Here is a 20,947-nt window from a genome sequence, read left to right as displayed (position 1 = left end):
TCCTGTTGCAGGAATCCAGAATCAGCATTTAAAACACCACCACATCACTTATGGCCTAATTCAGGCTACTAGCCTTTGCACAGCAGCATACCAAGGTTTCACATGTGTTCAATTCTGGATCAATTTAGTTTTCAGGATCCTATATATTTCTATGGTTTGATTCCTTACTTTCTGCTAAAATCTGTACCTGCTTCTCCCAGAGGAATGATGTTCTCATTGGAATATGTTCAGGACCTCAAAGCTAATAGCAACCCCGATAAAGAATGAAAGAAGAGCTAGGTGCATGTAGTTAGTTTGGTTATAACTGGAATTGTAGGGATCTACAAACTTAGGGCTAAAGAGGAGAAACATTGCACCAGGGTCTTTTCAGATCTTTATCAAGATGTAGTTTCCTGGAACTAAACAGTCACAAAACTGAATATATCATTTGGCTTATTTGTCTTTGTTATTCCAGGAAGACTGCTAACATAGAGACAGTTTCTATTGTAAATTATTTCAAATCATTTCCAGCCTCAGTAGGACCATTTTTAAAAGATGTTTAAGCCTTGAGCCTTATCATAAGGAAATAACAAAGAAAAGTATATTTTATGAAATTTGAGAGGAAAAAAAAAACAACATGAAAGCCCACAAACAAATCACACTGGAAGGCACACTAGATCCTTAATTACTTTCTGTGTTTTTAAATGTCTGTATTAGCATAGATCTTTCACTTTGGAGTTTTGCTACCTCGTTGTGTTTGGAGGTTATCTCTAGCACTTCATAAAAAAAGCACGTGAATTTTGCCAGCACCTGATGTTTGTACTTCAGAGAGGCAATGAAATGTTGCATCACTTGACAGTCCACTGTCTTGCATGCTGTTCTTGCTCTAAGTCAGGATGGATACCTTTAAAAGTCTGCAGTTTTACATTCGGAATAGCGTCGGTGTTTGTACCAAACTTATGGAGAGTGTGTTTGAGTGCCTAATTATTATCTTATAGCCCTGTTTTGCTAGCCAATTTCAATGTTTGGAAATGGTCTTTCAGTACTGTTCTCTTTGTGTGCTATTTGTAGACGATCCGCTGTTGCCCGCATTCAAGAGCTCTTCAGAAGGAGGAAAGAAAGGAAAGAAATGGAAGAGTTGGAGACTTTGAACATCAGACGTCCTTTAATAAAGATGGTTTATAAAGGTCATCGGAACTCCCGAACAATGGTACAAATGCTTTGGTTGCTTCTGGAGCCACAGGTTTTTGTATGGAGTGAATTAGTGTGGGTGCCACATTGATAAGCTTTCCAAAAAGGGTTTTGTAAGCACTTCCACTTGTATATTCAGTCGGAAGTCGTATGTATAATTTGCTCTAAATGAAAATTACGATCGGCATGCTTTGCATGGCACCATGGTAGACAATCAGGTTTTCAGCAGTTTGATTTTCTCCTTACATTTTGTTGAAATTTTGGGTATTTATCTGTCAGCTTAAGTGGTATAAAATGTGACCACTTTCAAAATTATTATTGGATCCTCGCTGCCCCTTCCAAGCTCTTTAAAGGGAAATTAATGATTAAATTTTGAAGAGCTTGGAAGGGAGAGTGATAATTCAATAATTTTTAAGAACTTGGAAAGTAAAAGCAAGGATTCAATAATAATTTTAAAGAGATTGGACATATTTTAATTTAAAAAGTGAAATACTGCTAGTTATTAATCTTACTATCAATACTAAATGCCCTGCCTTTTTCATATCAAGTGTGTATTTTGAGGGAAAGTACAGCTACTGTTTTTAAAAAACAATAGCATGCATGAAAAACAAATGCTGTCTTCCTTGCTGTTTGTTTTTTTTTCTTTTTTTTTTTTTGTCTTTTTACAGTACTTGGAAGATGTTAAGTTTTCAATGCTAGGTGATGCTTTGTAGAAGTAGTAAATGTCTTGTTTTGAAGATGATCTGAGGAGTAGTCCCTCTTCCTCCAAGAGCAGTTTTCTAGAGTTTAAATGAAAGGCCTTGATTACACTGGGGGGAAATTGCTCCAATAAGTGTATATTTTAGTAAGCATAAAACAATAAAGCCTAGAATAAATTTGATTAATGGCAAGATCTTGCACTGTTTCACAAAATAAATTTAATTACTCAAAAATGCATTAGTTTAAAAGTCATATTATCGAGCACTTAGTTCAGAGATATTAAGACTAAGCTTTCCTAAGTGGTCTTAATTTAGTCTCCATCTGTGTATGTGTTGTTGCACAGATTATTCCATGCATGTTGTTATTTAGCTTCTGTAGAATTTGGTTTGGTGTTTTAGCTTCAGTTTTACACGAGCACCTCTGACAAGGCATGCATACAGTAGAAGACTGGCATGTTTATTTCTATGGTGGCAAGCATCATTTTAAATTTTCTTTTTTCTGATGGACTCCATCATGCAGGAAGAAAGCTGGTTTCCATTTCAAATTGGTGATGGAGACAGTTTAAAGAACACACTCTCTACACCCTTTCTTTGTTTCCTATACACTTGAGCTACCCAGGGATAAAATTGTCTTGTCAATTACATACATCTGTTATTTTGATCATACGTATGTAAGAGAAATGAACTAAAGTCAGGCGTGCAGATTGGTTAATTTGGGTGCTTTCTGACTTTTGAGAGTTTAATTTGGCAATCTTACAAAAAATTGTAATGATCATATTTTGTGTAATTCCTATATTTGTTAGAAAGCAAGGTATTTGAAAAGAACAATAGCAGCAGTGTGTGTGATGGTAAGGGGTTAAGGGGTGGGATTTCTTATTTCTTCCTACCAGTTCAGGGAAAGAATGATCTTATGATCCCAAAGTCCTTTCTCTTCAGAACTTGTCTTTGTCCCTCCAGTTCTCTTTTTCTCTGCTCTCTTTCTTACTAATTTTCTCTCCTGTCCTAGTCATCTCTTTTTGTATATTTGCCATTCTTCCTTTCATTATACTCACCCCAAGTCCCAGATTCCCATTTTAAAAAGTTAAGTTGAAAGAAATTCTGTTCTTCAGTAGAGCATATTTATGTAACCAAGAAGCAGATGATAAATTATGTATGCATGCAGCAAAAGTTTGAAAACATAAAATATTTTGTGAATTTGAAATCTGTTGCTTTATGTGATGCTAAAATTAAGTCATTTGAAAATTAGAAATATAAAATAAGCAGATGCTTAAGAGAATACAAAGAAAGCAGGAATGACTGAGAATAAAATAAGGTTATTTATGATTATGGATGTTTTGGATGCACTTGTATGTAACAAAACAATAAAAAGATGAGACCTATAAGACAAAAACTGCAGAAAGATGAAAATATTGGAAATGTGTCCTAGACTACAGATTCCAGACATGCCATTTTCTTGGCTTATTTTTAGCTATAAAGATGACTGTATCATAGGAACATAGTCTTATAGACAGACCTAGCAAGATCCAAAGGCTGAAATTTGATAGTGGATGTATGTAACGCTGGAAGTACGGTGCATATTTTTAACAGTGGTAATGGTTCAGCTTACTTAGTAAGATTCTTTATCATGGCTTTTTTTAAATCAACATAGCTGGAGCAAGGCACAGAACAAGTGTGTCTGTCCTTTTCTCCAGTGCATTTTTCTGAAAAAGCTGTGCAAAAGGAAAGGATGAAGGCGCTGCCTACTGGAGAGCTTCAATGTGATGTGTTACGTGGAACACAATTCCATATAGGATTCTTTTTAAATAGTCTTTTGCCCTCTTTCATACTTAGGTTTCTATCTCTTTTGTATGAGATTTCTTAATTTTTACTATTTAAGAATATGATTTTATGCTGTACTTCAAGCATTGGACATCATCTGTGTGGGCTCTGAAAGCTGCTCTATGGGAAATTTCTGTTCATGTATCTCCTCCCAGGGTATGTCAATTCGAAAAAATTAATACACTTTAAGCTTCAGAACTATTCAAAGTGTAATCTTTTGTATAGGTTTACATTTGAAAATTGCAGCCCAAATATCAGATTAGTGTGAAGCTTTCAGCTCTTGCATCGTGACTGAGTTTGACTGCTCTTGAACAACAACCATCCTTTCTCCCTCTGCCATCCCATCTAAACTTTTATTCTTTGGATGACTTGGAAGATGGCAAGTGAGAAAGATAATGCCATCTAACCTGTCCTTCAGATAGTTTAACAATGGTTACTATGACATCCTAGTTTGTGTAAAATCAGAAGATTACAGATTCATTTCTGAAGATTACAACCATTAGTGAAGGAAGTGACCCGTTCTTGTTTGCTCGTAGTTGATGTCATTTGGATTACAGATGTTTAGACAGTGAAGGCGAGAGAGAAAGGCCTTGGCACAGAAAGATTTTTCTGCATTTAACAAGCATAGTTGTTTCTTGAAAATTATTCTAAGTTTCTATTTTGGGGGTTCAGATGTTAAATAAGCCATGTTCTTTTAGCTATAGTCATAAGAGTATTGTGAATGTTACAGGTGTGTAGTAATAACAGCATTGCATTTCAAGGAAATGCACATCTGATGCATCTGAGGAGGCCATTTGTTCCTGGCCTGCAATTTCTCTTGTTTACACAGCCGTTTTCACTGCAACATTACTGTTTCATAGGGCTACTTCAGCTACATTAGTTCCAGAACTCATAATTAATAAATAATTTAATAATTACTATACAAGTAATTATTTACAAACAGTATTTTAAAAATAAAAATATTAGTCTAACATAAACAGTCACGTGAATCAATATAAACTAAATATAATATAACTGGTATGTATAAAAAATTATTAGATGATATATTATTTTGTAATCTGATAACCATGCTACGTTTTCAGGGAAGGGATGGGGACAAAGAAGAGAATAATAAAATCATAGAATGGCCTGGGTTGAAAAGGACCACAATAATCATTGAGTTTCAACCGCCTGCTATGTGCAGGGTCACCAACCACCAGACAGGCTGCCCAGAGCCACATCCAGCCTGGCTTTGAAGGTGGTTCAGATTTGTCTTCTCACTTGTCTCCCAGGAAATTTTGCAAGTCAAAAACGAGCTAAGTTAGTTATCTTGTCACTGACTGTATTTGCTCTTAATTCTCAGAACCAAGGAGAGGACAGCCTAGCCATTTCAAAAGGAAAGATGGTGACCTCAATAGAAAGACGTCACGGCATTGTTAGCAAATCATATCCAGAAGAACAACGTTGATGAGATTAAGAATATTTATGGAATTTGACATACAAATACCTCCTGAATTATAGCATTTCACATCAGGAAAAAGAGAAGTGGAAGATATAGTACATCACTGCATAGTATTCTAGGTATAGCATACGTAGGCACGTTTAGCTGATTGAAGCTCTGCAACAAACTGTATAGTTACAGTGAGAAGTGTCTGGCTTCCTGGAAGTCTTCTTTTGAGTCTGGCCTTGACTCTATCTACAGTATACTTCAGTGAGTGGCACATTCAGCCTAACTGTGTTTATTTACTTTATTTACAAACTGTGACACTTTGAGTCACAATGCAGTGTTTTTTTAATCTGTTCCTAGTTTTTTCTGATTTTTTAGGAATTCCTGAGTAAGTTTTGCATATTTCAAGTAAGGTTATCAGTCTTATTGTCAGAGGTGCAGAATTTCTTCCTTCAAATATATAGTTTTCCAACAAGCACATAAAAAATCCTTCCTGACTGTTTTAACTACAGGCAATTATTATTGAGGCTCAAACTAACTTGTTATCAATAAAGCTGTAGAGGAGTTTTCTGTAGGCTTTTGAAAACAAAGATGATCCAATTATTATTTTTTACAACTAAGTGATTTAAAAATGAATAAAGTTTGCGTGATATTAATCCAGCCACTGCAAAGTAAAACGCCCTAAATTGGTCCAAAATGCTAGAATGACCTTCAGTACAAACTGCAGGCCCTCACTGAATATGCCACCTATAAATTTATATACAGCAAGGTGTGTGTTTAAATTTTTTTAAAAATAAAATAAATTTGGATATTATTACAAGCACTTTTCACTTATAGTGTGCAAGAACTCCTGATATCTGACAAATGTTAGTCATACAACTTCAGAGATTTCACAAGGACGTCTGCATACCGTAACAAAACAACTGTAGGAGCAACCATAAGGAACAGAATTCCTCATCCCCATGTTTTAAAAAAAAATAGTAAAAAAGTGAAACTATGATATTACAGGTTTCACTTGAAGGGAGAGCTGCTTCTACTTTCAACTACTTAAGTAGACTCGCTTCCCAAAAAGTGATTCATGCACCCATCTCATCACTCTGCAAAGTAACAAATCTGCTGTTGCACTCTGTAGACCTTCAGCTATAACATAGTATCTCTTATTTATTTCCAGTCTGCTGAGTCTGTCCCAACTCCTCTCCTTTATTAGTTAGCAGCCCGTTTGCTCTGGAGATCTGTAACCTTCCAAGTTTTCTTTTTTTGATTGTTTTTCTCTAAATGTTTCATTTAAATTTCCATAGGTGCTTTTTCTGCATTAGCAGAGCTCTAAATTCAGATGCAGAGGTACTGTAGAAATGGGATTATACTCTTCGATGTGTTTCTAAAGCTGGTCTTATAAAGTAATTGTGCTTGTTTTTTATTACAGATAAAGGAAGCCAATTTTTGGGGATCTAACTTTGTCATGAGTGGTTCAGACTGTGGCCATATTTTTATATGGGATCGCCATACTGCTGAACATCTCATGCTGCTGGAAGCTGATAATCATGTGGTAAACTGTCTTCAGCCTCATCCATTTGACCCAAGTAAGATAGTAACTTTCCACAGACTATGTATTCAAGTTATCTGTATTAAGTTTCTCAAAACTCGGTCTTTAATTCTTTATGTAATACTGTGTGTTAATGATAGATTTTCATGAAATTCTTGTTCATTTTTCCCAGTGTAGGTTAGATAATACTGCTTTTAATTTGATCTTGGGTTAATGACTTTGGCCTCATTCAGTAACTTACTGGAATGAAAACATTACTGACATAGTATATTTAGAAAGCTGAGGTGGAGTAAAAAGAACCTTCATCTCTTGTTTCCCCTCCCAGTGCATTGTTTTCCATGATGCTATTGAGTGAATATGGGGGTCACTGAAATGTTGCCAGCACTCTAGGACACGATACTTGAATCTGGTCTCTACTTGTTCTGTTTGATAATTGAGTGAAATGCATTCGAACTCAGTGGCATTGTGAGATTAGAACAAACAAAATTCATAGGAATTCTGTCAGTTTGTATTTAGGGGGAAATATTTATAGAAAAGATGAACCAAAGTAGCAGAAGGAATCAGATGTCATCTGACACATGGATGAAAAATCTGAGCCATTCTGCAACTTCTGACACAGCCAAAGAAAGCATTTGTGTTATTTTTCTTCATAGCCTACATGGCTGTAGAAAAATAGTCAAGTATAAATACATAAAGTTAAAATAGTAGCAGAAGAGCTTGGATTTTTTTCTGATGAATCCCACTGGATTGTAGGATTGTTAATCTTATACAGATTTCCAGTTACTGAGATCTTTCTGTGGAATTTTATTCTCATTGAGTTTTTGTACTGTGATCTGGAAGATGTAATACAATGTTGTTTTGCATATTACAGAAGTGTTCATAAGAGTATCCATTGCTTTTGTATATTTGAATACCAAAGACATTTACACGAAGGACGCTGAAACTTTCAAATGTACTTTCATATTTGGTATTATCTTGCTTCTGTCTAATGACATATTTCATTGATGATTATTATTACTTACTTATAGTTCTGGCCTCTTCGGGAATTGACTATGATATAAAAATCTGGTCACCACTGGAAGAATCCAGGATTTTTAACAGGAAACTTGCAGATGAGGTAAGAATCTTCCCTCCATTTCTCATTTATGTTGCATCTTCCCATTCTACAGAAGTCCTTGCTGCAAATTACAGATACTGAATTAGCAGAATTATCTAATGTTAAAAAAAAAAAAAAAAAAAAAGTACAAATGAAAAACTGTTCTTTATGGCAGCTAACTTTCGTATCAGCATACAGATTCACTTTGTATTTCATTAACACTCCTGGAAAGTATATGATAGAATATAAAAATATAATAAATCATGTACAAGAAAAGCTGGAAAAAGTATGAACAGTCAAATAGAGAAGGAAAACACAGGAATTAGAAATGAAGGCACCAATTGTTTATAAACAAACTAACTGAAGGAAACAGTGGTATACAGAAGAGCAAGGAGTGGAAAAATCAATCCTATTTAATATTCTATGACATTAAAAGGAGTCAAATTAAGAGTGCAAATCAGGAACTTTATGGAATAGCATGATTTATTAAAATGTTGGGGTTTTTTTTAGCACAATCTCTTGGACAGAAGGGTTATACTAGCCCGTATTTGTTTTTATTTTGCTCTATTAGTGCCATATCTATTTAAAAACAAAACAATGAGAAACAACAGCACAGCAGCACATCAATCCTTAGGTACGACCCCTTTACAAACAGGCAACCATCCCTGTGTGAGTTTTGAACCTTACTTTAGAAAAGTAGCACTGGATGATGAGATACCTAAGCGTTGATTGTGTGATAGTTTAAGTGGTGAAATATTTGAGAGTCTTCAGAGTTTATAAGTATCTGTTGCTAAACATAAACGTGTGCTAAAAGTAGTTACTGTATTGATACTTGTGAAAGAAGGAAAAAAAGAAATGGCAATGCTGTCTTCTGAGTTTGTTTTTTTTGGGAGTGGTCACCTGTACAGAACTGACTGGTAAGCAGATGGTGGCAGCGAGAAGGAGGTCTCTGACTCCTCTGGGAGGACATCACTGCTGACAATTGCAAGAACATTTTCCTTAGAAGAGGGGCAGGCTTAAGAAGGAGTCTCGGGGGAAAAAAAGAGAAATGTGTTATTTACCTGCCTTACAGCAACTGTTCTGCAAGGAAGGACTGAATAATGGTCCAGAGTTCTCCCCATAGAGAAATTTGCATGCTTTGAGATAATGGAAAACATGATCTGAGAGATGGGTGAATTAGAATCTAGTGGCAAAGCAGTAGGGATGGTAGGGATCTACCTTGAGCAAGAAAGGAGGCAGAAGAAGCAAAGATTAGTGGAGTTTTTTTTTCCCTTCAAACCAAGAGTAGGAGATGGCTATTTCAAGTTACTAGAAAGCTGTAGATCTGTTCAGAAAGAATCATGGAGCTGAAGAATGTTCCTGAACTGGAATAGAATAATGGCTTGTGTTCCTTGGATTTTTGCCAGAAATTTCAAGCAGCATGAAGGTAGGAGTTCGGGGTAACCTCATCTCTTTTCCTTCCCACATTCTTGGCCAGTGCTGGTGCTGGAACTTTGTTTTCTGCAATAGTTGCCATCTGTAACAGCACTTTCTTCAGTCCTCCCTGTTTCGTGCAAGATCTCATTTCTGTAAGTTTTTCTTAGCTGCCTGTCTGAATATCTGTTATGGGCATCAGCAACAGAGTGATGATCTCACTAGAACACTCTTTAGGTAGACTTTTAGGTATCTGTAGGCAGAGTCCACTGTCTTACTTTTCTTACCACATACAATTGGTATAACAATATTTGTTAGTAATTATTAAAATAATTCTCACTTAATGGATACTGTAAATGTGTAGAAACTTTGTATCATCAAACTAATATTGATACAATTTTGTTTATATGTATTTCTATACTTTTTTTTCTCCTTCACTGCTTTTAGGTTATAACACGTAATGAGTTAATGCTGGAAGAAACCAGAAACACTATCACTGTTCCGGCATCTTTTATGTTACGAATGTTGGCATCTTTGAATCACATAAGAGCAGGTGAGAGACTTCTTTAGGATTTGACCACCACATTGATCTATGAAAAAGCAGGTGGGTTGGGGAACCATCAAGATCTTCAGTTTTATCTGCCTACATCTGAGGTCCATGAAAAGGTTAAAGGGCTCTTCATTGTTGTCTTAATAGAAGTGCTATGGAATTGCACCTCCTTCTGAGGTGTGAGACTTGCAACATTTTGCAGCTGTTTTTTTTCTTTTGTCTGTTTGTTTCTTTAACCTCAAAGAGCAAGAAAATGGCACAATATATTTTAAATGTTACCATACTGTCCACCCTGGAATAGTGGGAAACATGACCATGGAGGATAAGGAAAAAGCTGAGGTTCTTAATGCCTTCTTTACATCTATATTTAATAGTCAGACCAGTTATCCTCAGGTTACTCAGACTTGGAAGTCTGGGATGGGGAGCAGTTAGGGACCTTGTACTCCACCTGAACTGTCACAGGTCTGTGAAATTGGATGGGATCCACCTGATGGTGCTGAGGAAGCTGGCAGACATGATTGTCAAGCAGCTTTCCACCATCTGTCAGCATTCCAGGTCAACTGGAGAGGTCCCAGAGGGCTGGAGGCTTCCTAGTGTGATGTACAGCTATAAGAAGGATCACAGGGGGGATCTAGGGAACTACAGGCCTGTCAGCCTGACCTGGGTTATGGAACAGATCATCCTGAGCATAATCACATGGCATGGGCATGTGTAGGACAACTGGGGAATCAGGCCCAGCCAGCATGGGTTCATGAAAGGCAGGTCCTGCTTGACCAACCTGATCTCCTTCTGTAACAAGATGATCAGCCTGGTAGATGAGGGAAAGGCTGTTAATGTAGTCTACCTAGACTTCAGCAAAGCCTTTGACACTGCCTCTCACAGTATTTTTCTGGAGAAGCTGGGCACCTGTCGCCTAGACGTGCCTAGACTCTCATTGCTGAGTAAAGAGCTGGCTGGAGGGCTAAATGGAGTTAAATCCAGTTGGTGTACAGTCACCAATGGTGTTCCCCAGGGTTTGGTACTGGGGCTGGTCCTGTTTGATATCTGTATTGATGAATTGAATGAGGGAATTGAGTGCACCTTCATTAAGGTTGCAGATGACATCAAGTTATGGGGAAGTGTTGATCTCTGCAAGAAAGCTCTTCAAAGAGCTCTGGACAGGTTGGATCACAGGGCTGAGGCCAATGGGATGAAGTTTAACAAGACCAAGTGCCGGGTCCTGCACTTTGATCACAACAACTCCATGCAACGGTACAGGCTTGGGGCGGAATGGCTGTAAAGCTGCACAGAGGAAAAGGGTCTGAGGGTGTTGGTCACAGCTCAGCTGAACATGAGCCAGCAATCTCCCCTGGTGGCCAAGAATGCCAGTGGCATCCTGGCTTGTATCAGAAATAGTGTTGCCAGCAGGAGCAGGGAGATGATTGTTCCTTTACTTGGCACCGTTGAGACCACACCATGAGTACTGTGTTCAGCTTTGAGCTGCTCACTACAAGAAAGACATTGAAGCTCTGGAGCATGTCCAGAGAAGGACAACAAAGCTGTGAAGGGTCTGGAGCACGGGTCTTATGAGGAGTGGCTGAAGGAGCTGGGATTGTTCAGTCTGGAGAAGAGGAGGCTCAGGGGAGACCATATCACTCTACAGCTGCCTGAAAAGAAGTTGTGGTGAGGTGGGGGTTGGCCTCTTCTCTCAGGTAACAGCACTAGGATGAGAGGGAATGGTCTCAAGTTGCACCAGAGAGGTTCAAGTTGGATGTTAGGAAGAATTTATCCTCAGAAGGAGTGGTGAAGTATTGGAGCAGGCTGCCCAGGGAAGTGGTGAAGTCACCATACCTGGAAGTATTTAAGGAAAGGGTAGATGTAATACTTACGGCCATGATTCAGTGGGCTATATTGGTGGTAGGCGAATAGTTAGACTAGGTTATCTTAAGGGTCTTTTCTAACTGTAATGATTCTATGGTACTGAGAAGGAGGCAGGGATGGGAGGTTTTGGGAGGCTGGTATTACACATGGGGTAGAAAACTAGCGGAAGTGTAGATGAAGGTGGCAGATGCATTAGATATTGAAAATGGGGAGGATGTCCAGCACTGGCTGAGCAGAGTAGTGGCCTTGTATTGATGAAGCAGGAGGGAAACTCTGCCTGGAAGCAATTGCTGCTCCTCTTTCACCTCCTACTTATCTATGTGGATAGGACAGCCAGGAAAAGAAGAGGAAAGCCACTGTATCCAGGCCAGTGGTGTGCTTTAGCTTTGCTGTGTTTTTGCTTTTTGGGTTTGTTTGTTTTGTTGTTGGTTTTTGGTTGTGTTATTTATTTACTTATTTATTACAATTTCATTTATTTTATTTGTGTTATTGTTGAGTGAGGTTTTTCTTAACCTGGTGGTGCACGTTCTTTGAGTGATTCATATTGAGCCAATATTGTTCCTACGCACAGTTCTGTGTCTGCCAGTCTTTAAACATTTACATCAAAAAGTAGGGTTTTTTTGACATATACAGAGACAGATAGCAATTGTGCAGTTTCCTGGAGTATACAAATTTCTAATTGTAGCTTCTCAGAACAATATCCTCAATCCCTTGGACTCACCATGTCTTTTTTAATATAATGCTTTCATTCATCCTTTCTGTGCTGACAGCCAGTCAGCACCTACTAGGTTTCTCATTTTGTACACAAAATTCACTTTTTGCTGTCACTGTTGTTTCTCATTACAGCGTTGTCTGCCCAATCCCTGCTGTCAGTCCATTTTCAGCTTCTTTCATGGTTCTATTACTGTGTAACGCACAGCCACTCTGCATTGTATAGTAGCCCAGAGAGATTCTATATTGTCAATACCCCCAAAATTTGGAAGTTCTCTTTACTGAATCTTCTCTGTGCCTTACAGACCGATTGGAAGGCGACAGATCAGAAGGATCTGGTCAGGAGAATGAAAATGAAGATGAAGAATAACCGGCAGTTGTGTGCAAGCACCTAGATGTTAATGGAATTTGTACAAGACATTAATTATATTTTTCCTTACAGAGCTTTAGTGCAATTCTAAGATATTGCTTTTGGATAACCTAACCTTCTGTTTTTGAATGACTGTGTGCATGACTTTGAGAGAGTGTGCAAGTAAAATAAGCAAAAATGTTTTTAAAATGTTTTGCCATGTATGAGGGGTGCTAGGAGATGCAAAGTGCAATATTTTCCTTAACCTGCAAATGTGGGAGCTTGGATCAATGTTTTAAAGTAACTTTCATTATAGTAAAAACGTTGGTTCAAATAAATTTCTATACCTGCTGTTTGCATGTTCGTTGCTTTCTAATTAAAAAGATTTGGTTGTTTTAAGTAGTTTCTTGTTTTCTCTTTGTGCAGCCATTGATTTATCACCTTGTCCCTCTATCCCCGTTTCTGCTTTCATTTGCATTTTTTCCTACAATGTTTGTGAAGTGACAAATGCAATTATTTCTTGTAGTGAACAAAGCAGGTGACTTTGAGACACTGTGCCTCTTGGTTCTTGGATTTCCATGGATGTAACCCACACATACTTGCACAGCATTGTCTGTCAGTGATATTATAGTGCCACTTTCTATGCTTCATGCTTGAATCTACAGTGCTGGTGAAGTAGTTCTGTTTCACCAGTAGATCTGTGATGCCAGCTCTTTGCAGCAGCAGCAGATATAGCTTAGTTTCCATTAGATTTAGAACAGAGAAAATGTACTGTATGTGTACTAAGGGAGTGTGAATTAGAAAATTCCTGTGCATTGCTTCCTGGGAGTAGTTACTTGGAAAGGAAGGCTGTTCAGTCTGAGGGTAACAGGCTGTATTCATTCTCCTTATGCTGTTGGATGGCAGTGGAAAAGAGGAAGTGGAGGAAGACAAAAGAACATGGAACAGAGCAGCTTTGCTCAGTGGCTGTTGTTGCCAAGGATGCAGATGCCAAAAAGCTCCATCGCGAATGAGAAAATGTCAGGAACTGTAAATCAGATGGATGAGGGTACCTGAGTGGGAGGCTCCACACCCCAACCCTTGCAGGGACCTGATTCCTGTTACAACACAGGCATGCTAAAAAGGCTTGGAGAAGGGATATGAATCACAGAAATACAGGGAGAAGAGAAACCTAGGACTTTGAGGAGATGGAAGGGAAGCAGGAATTATATGGAACCCAAGTGCCAATAAGAGGGCAAAGGAAGAATGGAGAGGAAGAAAAGAGTGAGGAGATGGATAGGGATTTTTATTTTAATTTTTTAAATTTTTTTAAAAGTTAAATGGTTGAGAAGAAAAATTGGGCAGGAGAACATGGGGATTTGTAAGCAAGAGCAAAGTATAAAGGCTTCAAAAGCAGTCCAGCAAAGAGAATTTAGGAAGGAGAAAATAATTGTAGGGAAGAAAAAGTTTTGGAGACAGAAGGTGCTGAGAGCATTGGATGTTTTGGAACACTGCACAGCTGTGGAAAATGGGAAACTTCCTACCCAAAGGATGGAAACCTGGTAAGATTTTGAGAATGTATCTGCCGCAAGCAAGGCATGGTGTGAGAAGTCAAGCTAAGTTCTTTAAGCTATGGAGTGAAAGTAACTCTGATATGGGTATTTCCCTTGAATTTTTAATACTCCTTCCATTAAGTTTGAAGAACTATGTAGTAAATATATGTGGTAAACCTGATGTGATTGTTATTTGGGTTTTCTGCTTTGATTTAGCAGTAGGAGGAACAGAGCTATGTTTCTGCAAGGCATCCGGAGCATTTCTGTATGGGAAACACAAAATAGCACAGTGTTTTATGTGTCTGTTAGGTGTGCAGTAGATGAACCTCTAAAGAGGATATTTGAAACATATTTGCTAATCTGCCAATTATTTAACTAGTTCATTGTGTTTACAGCAGAAAACTATCCCTGTGAGACTTGTGTATGCATATTACCTATAATTCCATTGTTTTTTCACTCATTCTCAAGCATATGGACATGGTACCATTCACTAGGGAGGTCCATAAATCAATTTTAAATTCCATACGTTTAGATGTGGCTTTGCCAAATAAAGGGATGGTTGAGCTTCAACATGGGCAAAAGACTAATATTTGAAAGACTTTTGTCAAACTTCAGTGATGCTTTTCAAGTTGTACTTCTAAAACTACCTTACCTATCGTGTTTGTCTTCGGTTGGAAGAGCTTTTGGTAATTGGTTCTGTCTCAATTCCCAGAATCGTGCAGCAATAGGAACTGTTGGCAGAGCTGGTGGTAAGTTTCTAGAGTTTATAGCAACAAAGGAAAAATAAATGAAAACCTTATTCAAAGATGCTCGAAATCAAAGAAAGCAAGCAAGCAGAAAACCAACTCCCACCCTCACAGCTTTGGGCCGGGGCTCCCCCTAGCGGGGAACCTATGGGTAATACTGTTGCAACACATCAAACAAGCAGTTGATCTGACTGGATGCTGAAAGATAAATCTCCAAGATATTTTGTTTCTCACTGCCGTACCAACAGCCCAAATGTGACAAATAGGAGAGCCACTGAGACTTCGGGGATGTTTTATTTTCCTGCTGCGTGAACTGAAGACTGTTGGTGTGCTCAAGGACTCTGCTGTCCTTCTGTCCTGCAGCAGCTTGCTGTAAGTGTTCACATCCTAGAAATTAATCCTTGCAATTAAAACGAAGAGCAACTATCTGATGCCAGGGTTCAGATGTCATCAAGCTCATGTAGAATTCCACAGATATTGGAATACCTTTCAGAAGGATATTAAGATTGTTGCAGAGATGAACAGCCAATTCTTTGATGTGTTTCTGTGATTCCTGGCAACTAATTGGTTGCTGGAGCTCAGGCAGATGGGCACTGTAGGCGCATTCTCTGGTTTAAATGTCAGAGGTGCTGGCTGAGCCTGTTTGCACAGTTATCTGCTGAAGCTCTGTGTCTTTGTGCCATTTTCCTCCATTGGAGGAAATCATCCTGCATTACCTTTGTCGTAAAGTCTTCTTTTAAGCGGTAGATAAATGCAACTTCAAAAAAGCTTTAAGGGAGAATGATCTCTATGTCTTATGCACTTTGAGAAAATTCTGGAGGATGATTTTGAAGAAAAAAAATCCAGAAATAAGTGCTTAAAATAGATGTTACTGGAGGTACGTGCACACGTGTGTAAGGGATGGGAGGGTATGCTCAGGTCCAGAGGGCCTGGAAAGCTGAACAGTGATGCCTGCAGTCATTTTTCTGTGGAAAGATACCATTGAGCCAGGTTCCATCTGTGGGACTGAGGCCTGATACAAAGCATATGGACAGTCCTTGGGAACCCTCTCTCTGTGCATCGTTGCTGTGGGGGACAGACCCGATGGCTCCATCAGAAACTAAGCTGTCAGCACGGCTCAGGTCAGAGCCTTTATTCCTCCTGGTCTGGAGCCACGTCACTCCGAGAGATCTCTGCTGAAATAGAAGAAATAGCATAGAGGGCAGCTGGGCAGTAACCTGGCCCTCCTCAGTAAACATCGATTTTTGAAACCTGGGGCTAAATCAATTTTTAACTGTTTGAGTGGTTTATAAACTGTCCCAATGCTTTCATCTGTGAAAGCATCTGGTTTCTCAGTGATGTCATCTGCTGTTAAATCTGAGCTCTTTTTTGAGGGTGGTGGAAGTTCATCTTTGTTTTAAATGTTCCTTTTATTATTTATAATTGCTCTTTTGTTGGAAAGGTGTCATTTCCCTTCTCTATGGCTCTAAAGAACTTTCTATCTGTGCTCCCCACTTGGTTCATTTCCATTTGCTGATAGAGCAAATTGAAGTCCAAAGAACTACTAATGAGATGTATCAATTCAAACCACAGGCATGTGTCAACTCCTGAAGAAAGCTCTTCCAACTGTTAGTCAACATATTAGCATGTACCCTTCTTTTTGCAGAAGTGTGGTACAGAAACCCATGGAACTGGCAGATTAAATGCTCAAGTCAAGGCTGATGGCTCCTCTAGGCGCTTCTTAGTTCAGTGAAAATCTTCTAACTAGAGCTCGTTAATGGGCCTTCAGCTGCTCTCAAACAATACTGCAGGTCAGTGGTCAGACTATGTTTCAGTATCTCCTCCTGCCCAGCCTGCCCTTAACTTTGTGCAGTCTGGCACATCGCTGCTATTTTATTACTGCTGGTGAATGGTGAAATAGGGAGAGCAAGGAGGGAGGAAGAAGAAGGCTGTGGGAGAGCTGTAAGAGTTGCAGCTGTACCTTTTCAGCAGCACCGCACAGCATTGTGCTCCAGTCCTTTCCAGGACACGGCTATTGTGTGCCAACAAATACAAGCGAGCCTCCCATGTGGATTTCAGGTGTACTTATCTCCCTACTCCATTGCTTTCCACTCATGCAATACTTGGCATCCCCTCTGAGCCCAGCATGAGCGCACCATTCTCTCTGCACTGATGTCTCACTGACCTGGGGCAGGTGGGTGGTACCACAGCCCTGGCTGGGAACTCCAGCCCCACTATGCTTTCACAACCAGCCATTGTGAATCCGTGTATTCTAGTAAGTACCTGTCTGTTTGCATCTAATTGAATAGAGCTGCTTCATCTCCTACAATTACTGTATTAAATTTTAATGGGCCTTTTTGTTCTTCAGTTCTCATTCGTTTATGGAGATGCATGCATCTCTGAGGAAGATTCACCAGTACTGAGAGTCTGTTCTCCACATCTCTCCTATATAAATGCTTCTTGCACATCTGTTCTTTGCTTTGGCACTGGAGCCCAATCTAGAGAAATCTGATTTAAAACAAGAGGCACTGAAAATCAACTTATAATTTTGAAATCATCCAAAGGAATAGTAGCTGTGACATAGGGTGTTACTTATGATGACATTGCTTCTTTTCATAGAAATACAGAAGCATTTGGGTTGGAAGGGACCTCAAAGTCCACCAAGCCCCAACACCATTCCATGGACAGGGCTGCTCCCCACCAGCTCAGGCTGCCCAGGGCCACGTTCAACCCAGCCTTGAGCACCTCTAGGTATGGGAAGTTGCTGGAGTAGATATCTATTCATCAGAGTGCAGTGTTCATTCAGTAGGATGTGCAAGATGGGTTTGTTTTAAATTACTGCTGAATGATTTAGTGTCGTTACAATTGTCAGCCACTAGCTCTGAGGGCAGGAGGTACTGCTTCCAGCACTTTACAGAGGGGAAAAAAAAAAGGTATCTGAGACTGTTATCCATCTCCATGAAATACATTAAATCAGCATCTCAAACAGAAATACAGTGCTTTAAAGTAATCTGCTGTTATTTTACCTGGGATTATAAAAAGCAAGGAAGGTTTCTGTAAGTCTTTAAGTGGATATGGCCTTTTAGCTCAACCTCTATATGTTTGGCACTGTGACCAAACCACTTACTTGGCTTGAATAGAGGTTGCTCGACAGCAGCTTTACAGGTTCCAGGGCTCAAAATACAACACGCACCAAAATTTTCTCCAATCTTTCTCAAGTGAATTCTGCTGCTATTGAAAAATGAATGGTGTTGTGCACTTGCAGTCATTGTATGTAAGGGTCGAGCAAGGAGTGCACTGGAGAGCACAGACCCCCAGGGCTGCTCCTGCTTTATCCCAGTGCAGAGAGCACCCAGAGCCACAGTCAGGCCTCCATCAGTTGACCCCTTGCCTATCCCAGACCTCCTGCCTCTGGCTGTTGTTGCATGACTCACCAGCAGCGACTGCTGTGCCCTTGCCTTCACTGTACTAAAATTCCGTCCACTTGCTCCAAAGCCCAACTTCTTCATTCACATCACAAGAATTTCACACTGCTGCATTGAATGGTTTCAATTGCTGCCTGCAGGCTCTCAATTTGGCTGTGGTAGACCCTCACAGAGGAGAGCTGAGTGAAAGACGCAGAAATGAATGAATGTGATCATTTCATTTGAGAAATGATTTCTCTCTGCCCTCCTTTTACAGTCTCTCCCCCTCTAGTGCAGTTCCCTGTAGGCGACCCTGAGCCCAAGAAGTGATGGAAGGCTGGAGCCCTCCCCTTTGGGCTTTCTTTGGCCATGATCTCTTTGGGTGCAGAACAGGTGGTGCTGTGTGAGCAGCACCAGGCCTGTGTCCTCGGACCTGGGCAATCTATGTGGTAACAGAACCGAGTTCTTTCAGTCTCAATACAGATGGTGTAACAGGGTTTGATTGCTTGGAGCTGATGAGGGCGTAACAGCTGTAGGAATGTTGGGCTGGTGGATTGAATGGGGCTCTTTGTTCACCTCTGAGCCCAAGGGCTGTGAGGGGCCTCCTTTACGTGGACCATTCAGCCATCACCAGGTAGCAGAGTTGCACTGGGATCAGCATTTGACGGTATATGGGGGGTTGCCATGGCAACTGGTGAGATGTAGTGTGCTGAAGGAAAATGCAGCTTCTGGGCTAATTCCTGGTAAGCAAGCAGCCGGGTGCCTTCAAAATGTGCCCCTCCAGCTCCAGGTCCTCCCAGAGACACATGGGGATGTAGATCCATTAACCTCCTGGGTAACCAAGCTGGCATGAAGATTTGGTCAGAAGCAGAATTTAGTCTAAAGCATTAATTTGTTCCCAAATGCGCTCACTGAGGCTGATCAGAAGCCCCACTCTCTGGCAGCCTCGGGCCCATCCTGAGCTACGGGCCTGGGTATCGGGCAGCTGCTGTCAAAACCCATGTTGTCGGTGTCACTGACACGCTCCAGAGCACAGGCAACACATTTCATTACGTGTTTCCAAAATGAAATTTCATTAGAATATACTGTTTGCAAAGCAAATTAGGATTAAATAGAAAAAGGAAAGATGAAACATCTTGTTCCAGCACAAGACCACGTTTTAATGGGAACATTTACCTTGAAGGAGACAGCCAGCAAGCTTTGTCAGCACTGCACACCTGAGAGGGTGGGCAGCTCTGTGCCTCGGGGCACAAGTCAGGAAAACAGAAACCAAAACAACCGGCCCCACCGGTACGTGAGTAGTCGCTGTAGTAGAGGCAGTTACTGCTTTTTATGTGTCGTTTTCTGTTTGTTTCCTTTTGAATCACGTTTTTGTGGCTTCTTTCAACAGAGTGCATTGTGAAGTACATTGCAATGAACGTGTCATTATATTAAATTCATTTGCCAAGATTGTTTTTAGAAATATTATATGCTTCAGTATCCATGATGTACGTCCAGTTTCTAAGTGTTTTCTTTTCCTGTACAGCTCAGCTACAGCTGCTTTGTGCTTGCAGAATTTTTTAAGTAGTTCTATCTTACTGGTAGGTCAGGTTACTCGGTTTGAGTTGGAGCGCTGTCTCTCATCATCAAAAGGTAAAAAGTAAATTAAAAAATCATATTTATTTACCAGATGCAAATACTCTTCCTATAGACTTCCTAGTTTTTGAACAATGCATTCTATGCTTTCCTGCTATAAGTGGTGCCGGGGCACTTCTGCTCCATCTTATCTCATTTGGGCTGTCAGGTGAGCACAGTAACTCTCCCTATCACCTCTCTTTGTTGTTCTTTTATATTCTGCTGCAAATAGTTATCAGTTCTCGTATTTGCCCATGCAGCACCAGGAGGCTCTGAGCAGCAGGGATGTGAGAGCCTTGGTTGAGCTGGGGAGAAGTTTAGCTTCTCTCTCACCAAAAAAAAAAAAAAAAAGAATGTCACGGGCTAAATTTGGACACCATTTTCTTGCTGCATCTGAACCTGCACACCATTCATCCTTTTGGCTGAATTCAGCTGTACCAGGAGAATTCCTAAGGATTTTTGGTCCTGACTGTACAAGTCATCCTAGGTTAAGAGGTTCATCACAAGCCCTGAGGCAATTAAAAATGCATTTCCTCTCTAATAATTGTGATGTTTTCCTGGAGACGGGTTGTGCCAACAAAATTTGTGCTGTTTCTTTCCCATCCTGATTTCAGATGAGCTACATCGCCCAGATCTGCTACATACAAGTTAGCTTAACCATACCAATGTGTTATTAAGACTGCAAACCTAAGAATAATGCTTGGTGGGGGTGCCAGCAGCCAAAATGACAGTGTGTGCTTATGGAGATAAGCCCCAAGTCTCTGATAAGGCCCACTTTTGTGCTATTTTTGAGTCCCTGTTTATTTCTGATCCTTCTGTTCTCAGTGCCATTTATTTACAACTTCATATCATTGTGCATCACTTTGGGTGGAGTCACTGTCCCTGGAGGTGTTCAGGAATCGTGTGGCTGTGGTACTGATGGACGTGGTTAGTGGGCATGATGGGGATAGGTAGGCGGTTGGACTGAGTGATGTCAGTGGTCTTTTCCAGCCTTAATGATTCTAGGATTCTAAAAATTCATGATCAAGACCTTGCAAG

The 20,947-nt window shown here is 39.9% G+C and overlaps 1 protein-coding gene across 7 annotated transcripts in view; it reads left to right on the top strand.

The window, feature by feature from the left end:
• DCAF6 (DDB1 and CUL4 associated factor 6) overlaps positions 1-13,033 on the top strand; it is an 82,210-nt gene extending 69,177 nt beyond the window's left edge. For all 7 annotated transcript variants that reach the window (XM_085240127.1, XM_085240113.1, XM_085240142.1 and 4 more), the window contains 5 exons: positions 1,051-1,189; positions 6,536-6,692; positions 7,684-7,772; positions 9,612-9,717; positions 12,591-13,033. In XM_085240127.1, the coding sequence (XP_085096253.1) occupies positions 1,051-1,189; positions 6,536-6,692; positions 7,684-7,772; positions 9,612-9,717; positions 12,591-12,655 (556 nt within the window). In that variant the 3' untranslated portion in view covers positions 12,656-13,033. The remainder of the gene's footprint in view (positions 1-1,050; positions 1,190-6,535; positions 6,693-7,683; positions 7,773-9,611; positions 9,718-12,590) is intronic.
• Positions 13,034-20,947: the final 7,914 nt, after the last annotated feature.

This window comes from Meleagris gallopavo, chromosome 1 (genome assembly GCF_905368555.1).
Source record: "Meleagris gallopavo chromosome 1, MGAL_WU_HG_1.1, whole genome shotgun sequence".
NCBI classification, from domain to species: domain Eukaryota; kingdom Metazoa; phylum Chordata; class Aves; order Galliformes; family Phasianidae; genus Meleagris; species Meleagris gallopavo.
This window is presented reverse-complemented; position numbering and strand designations above follow the sequence as displayed.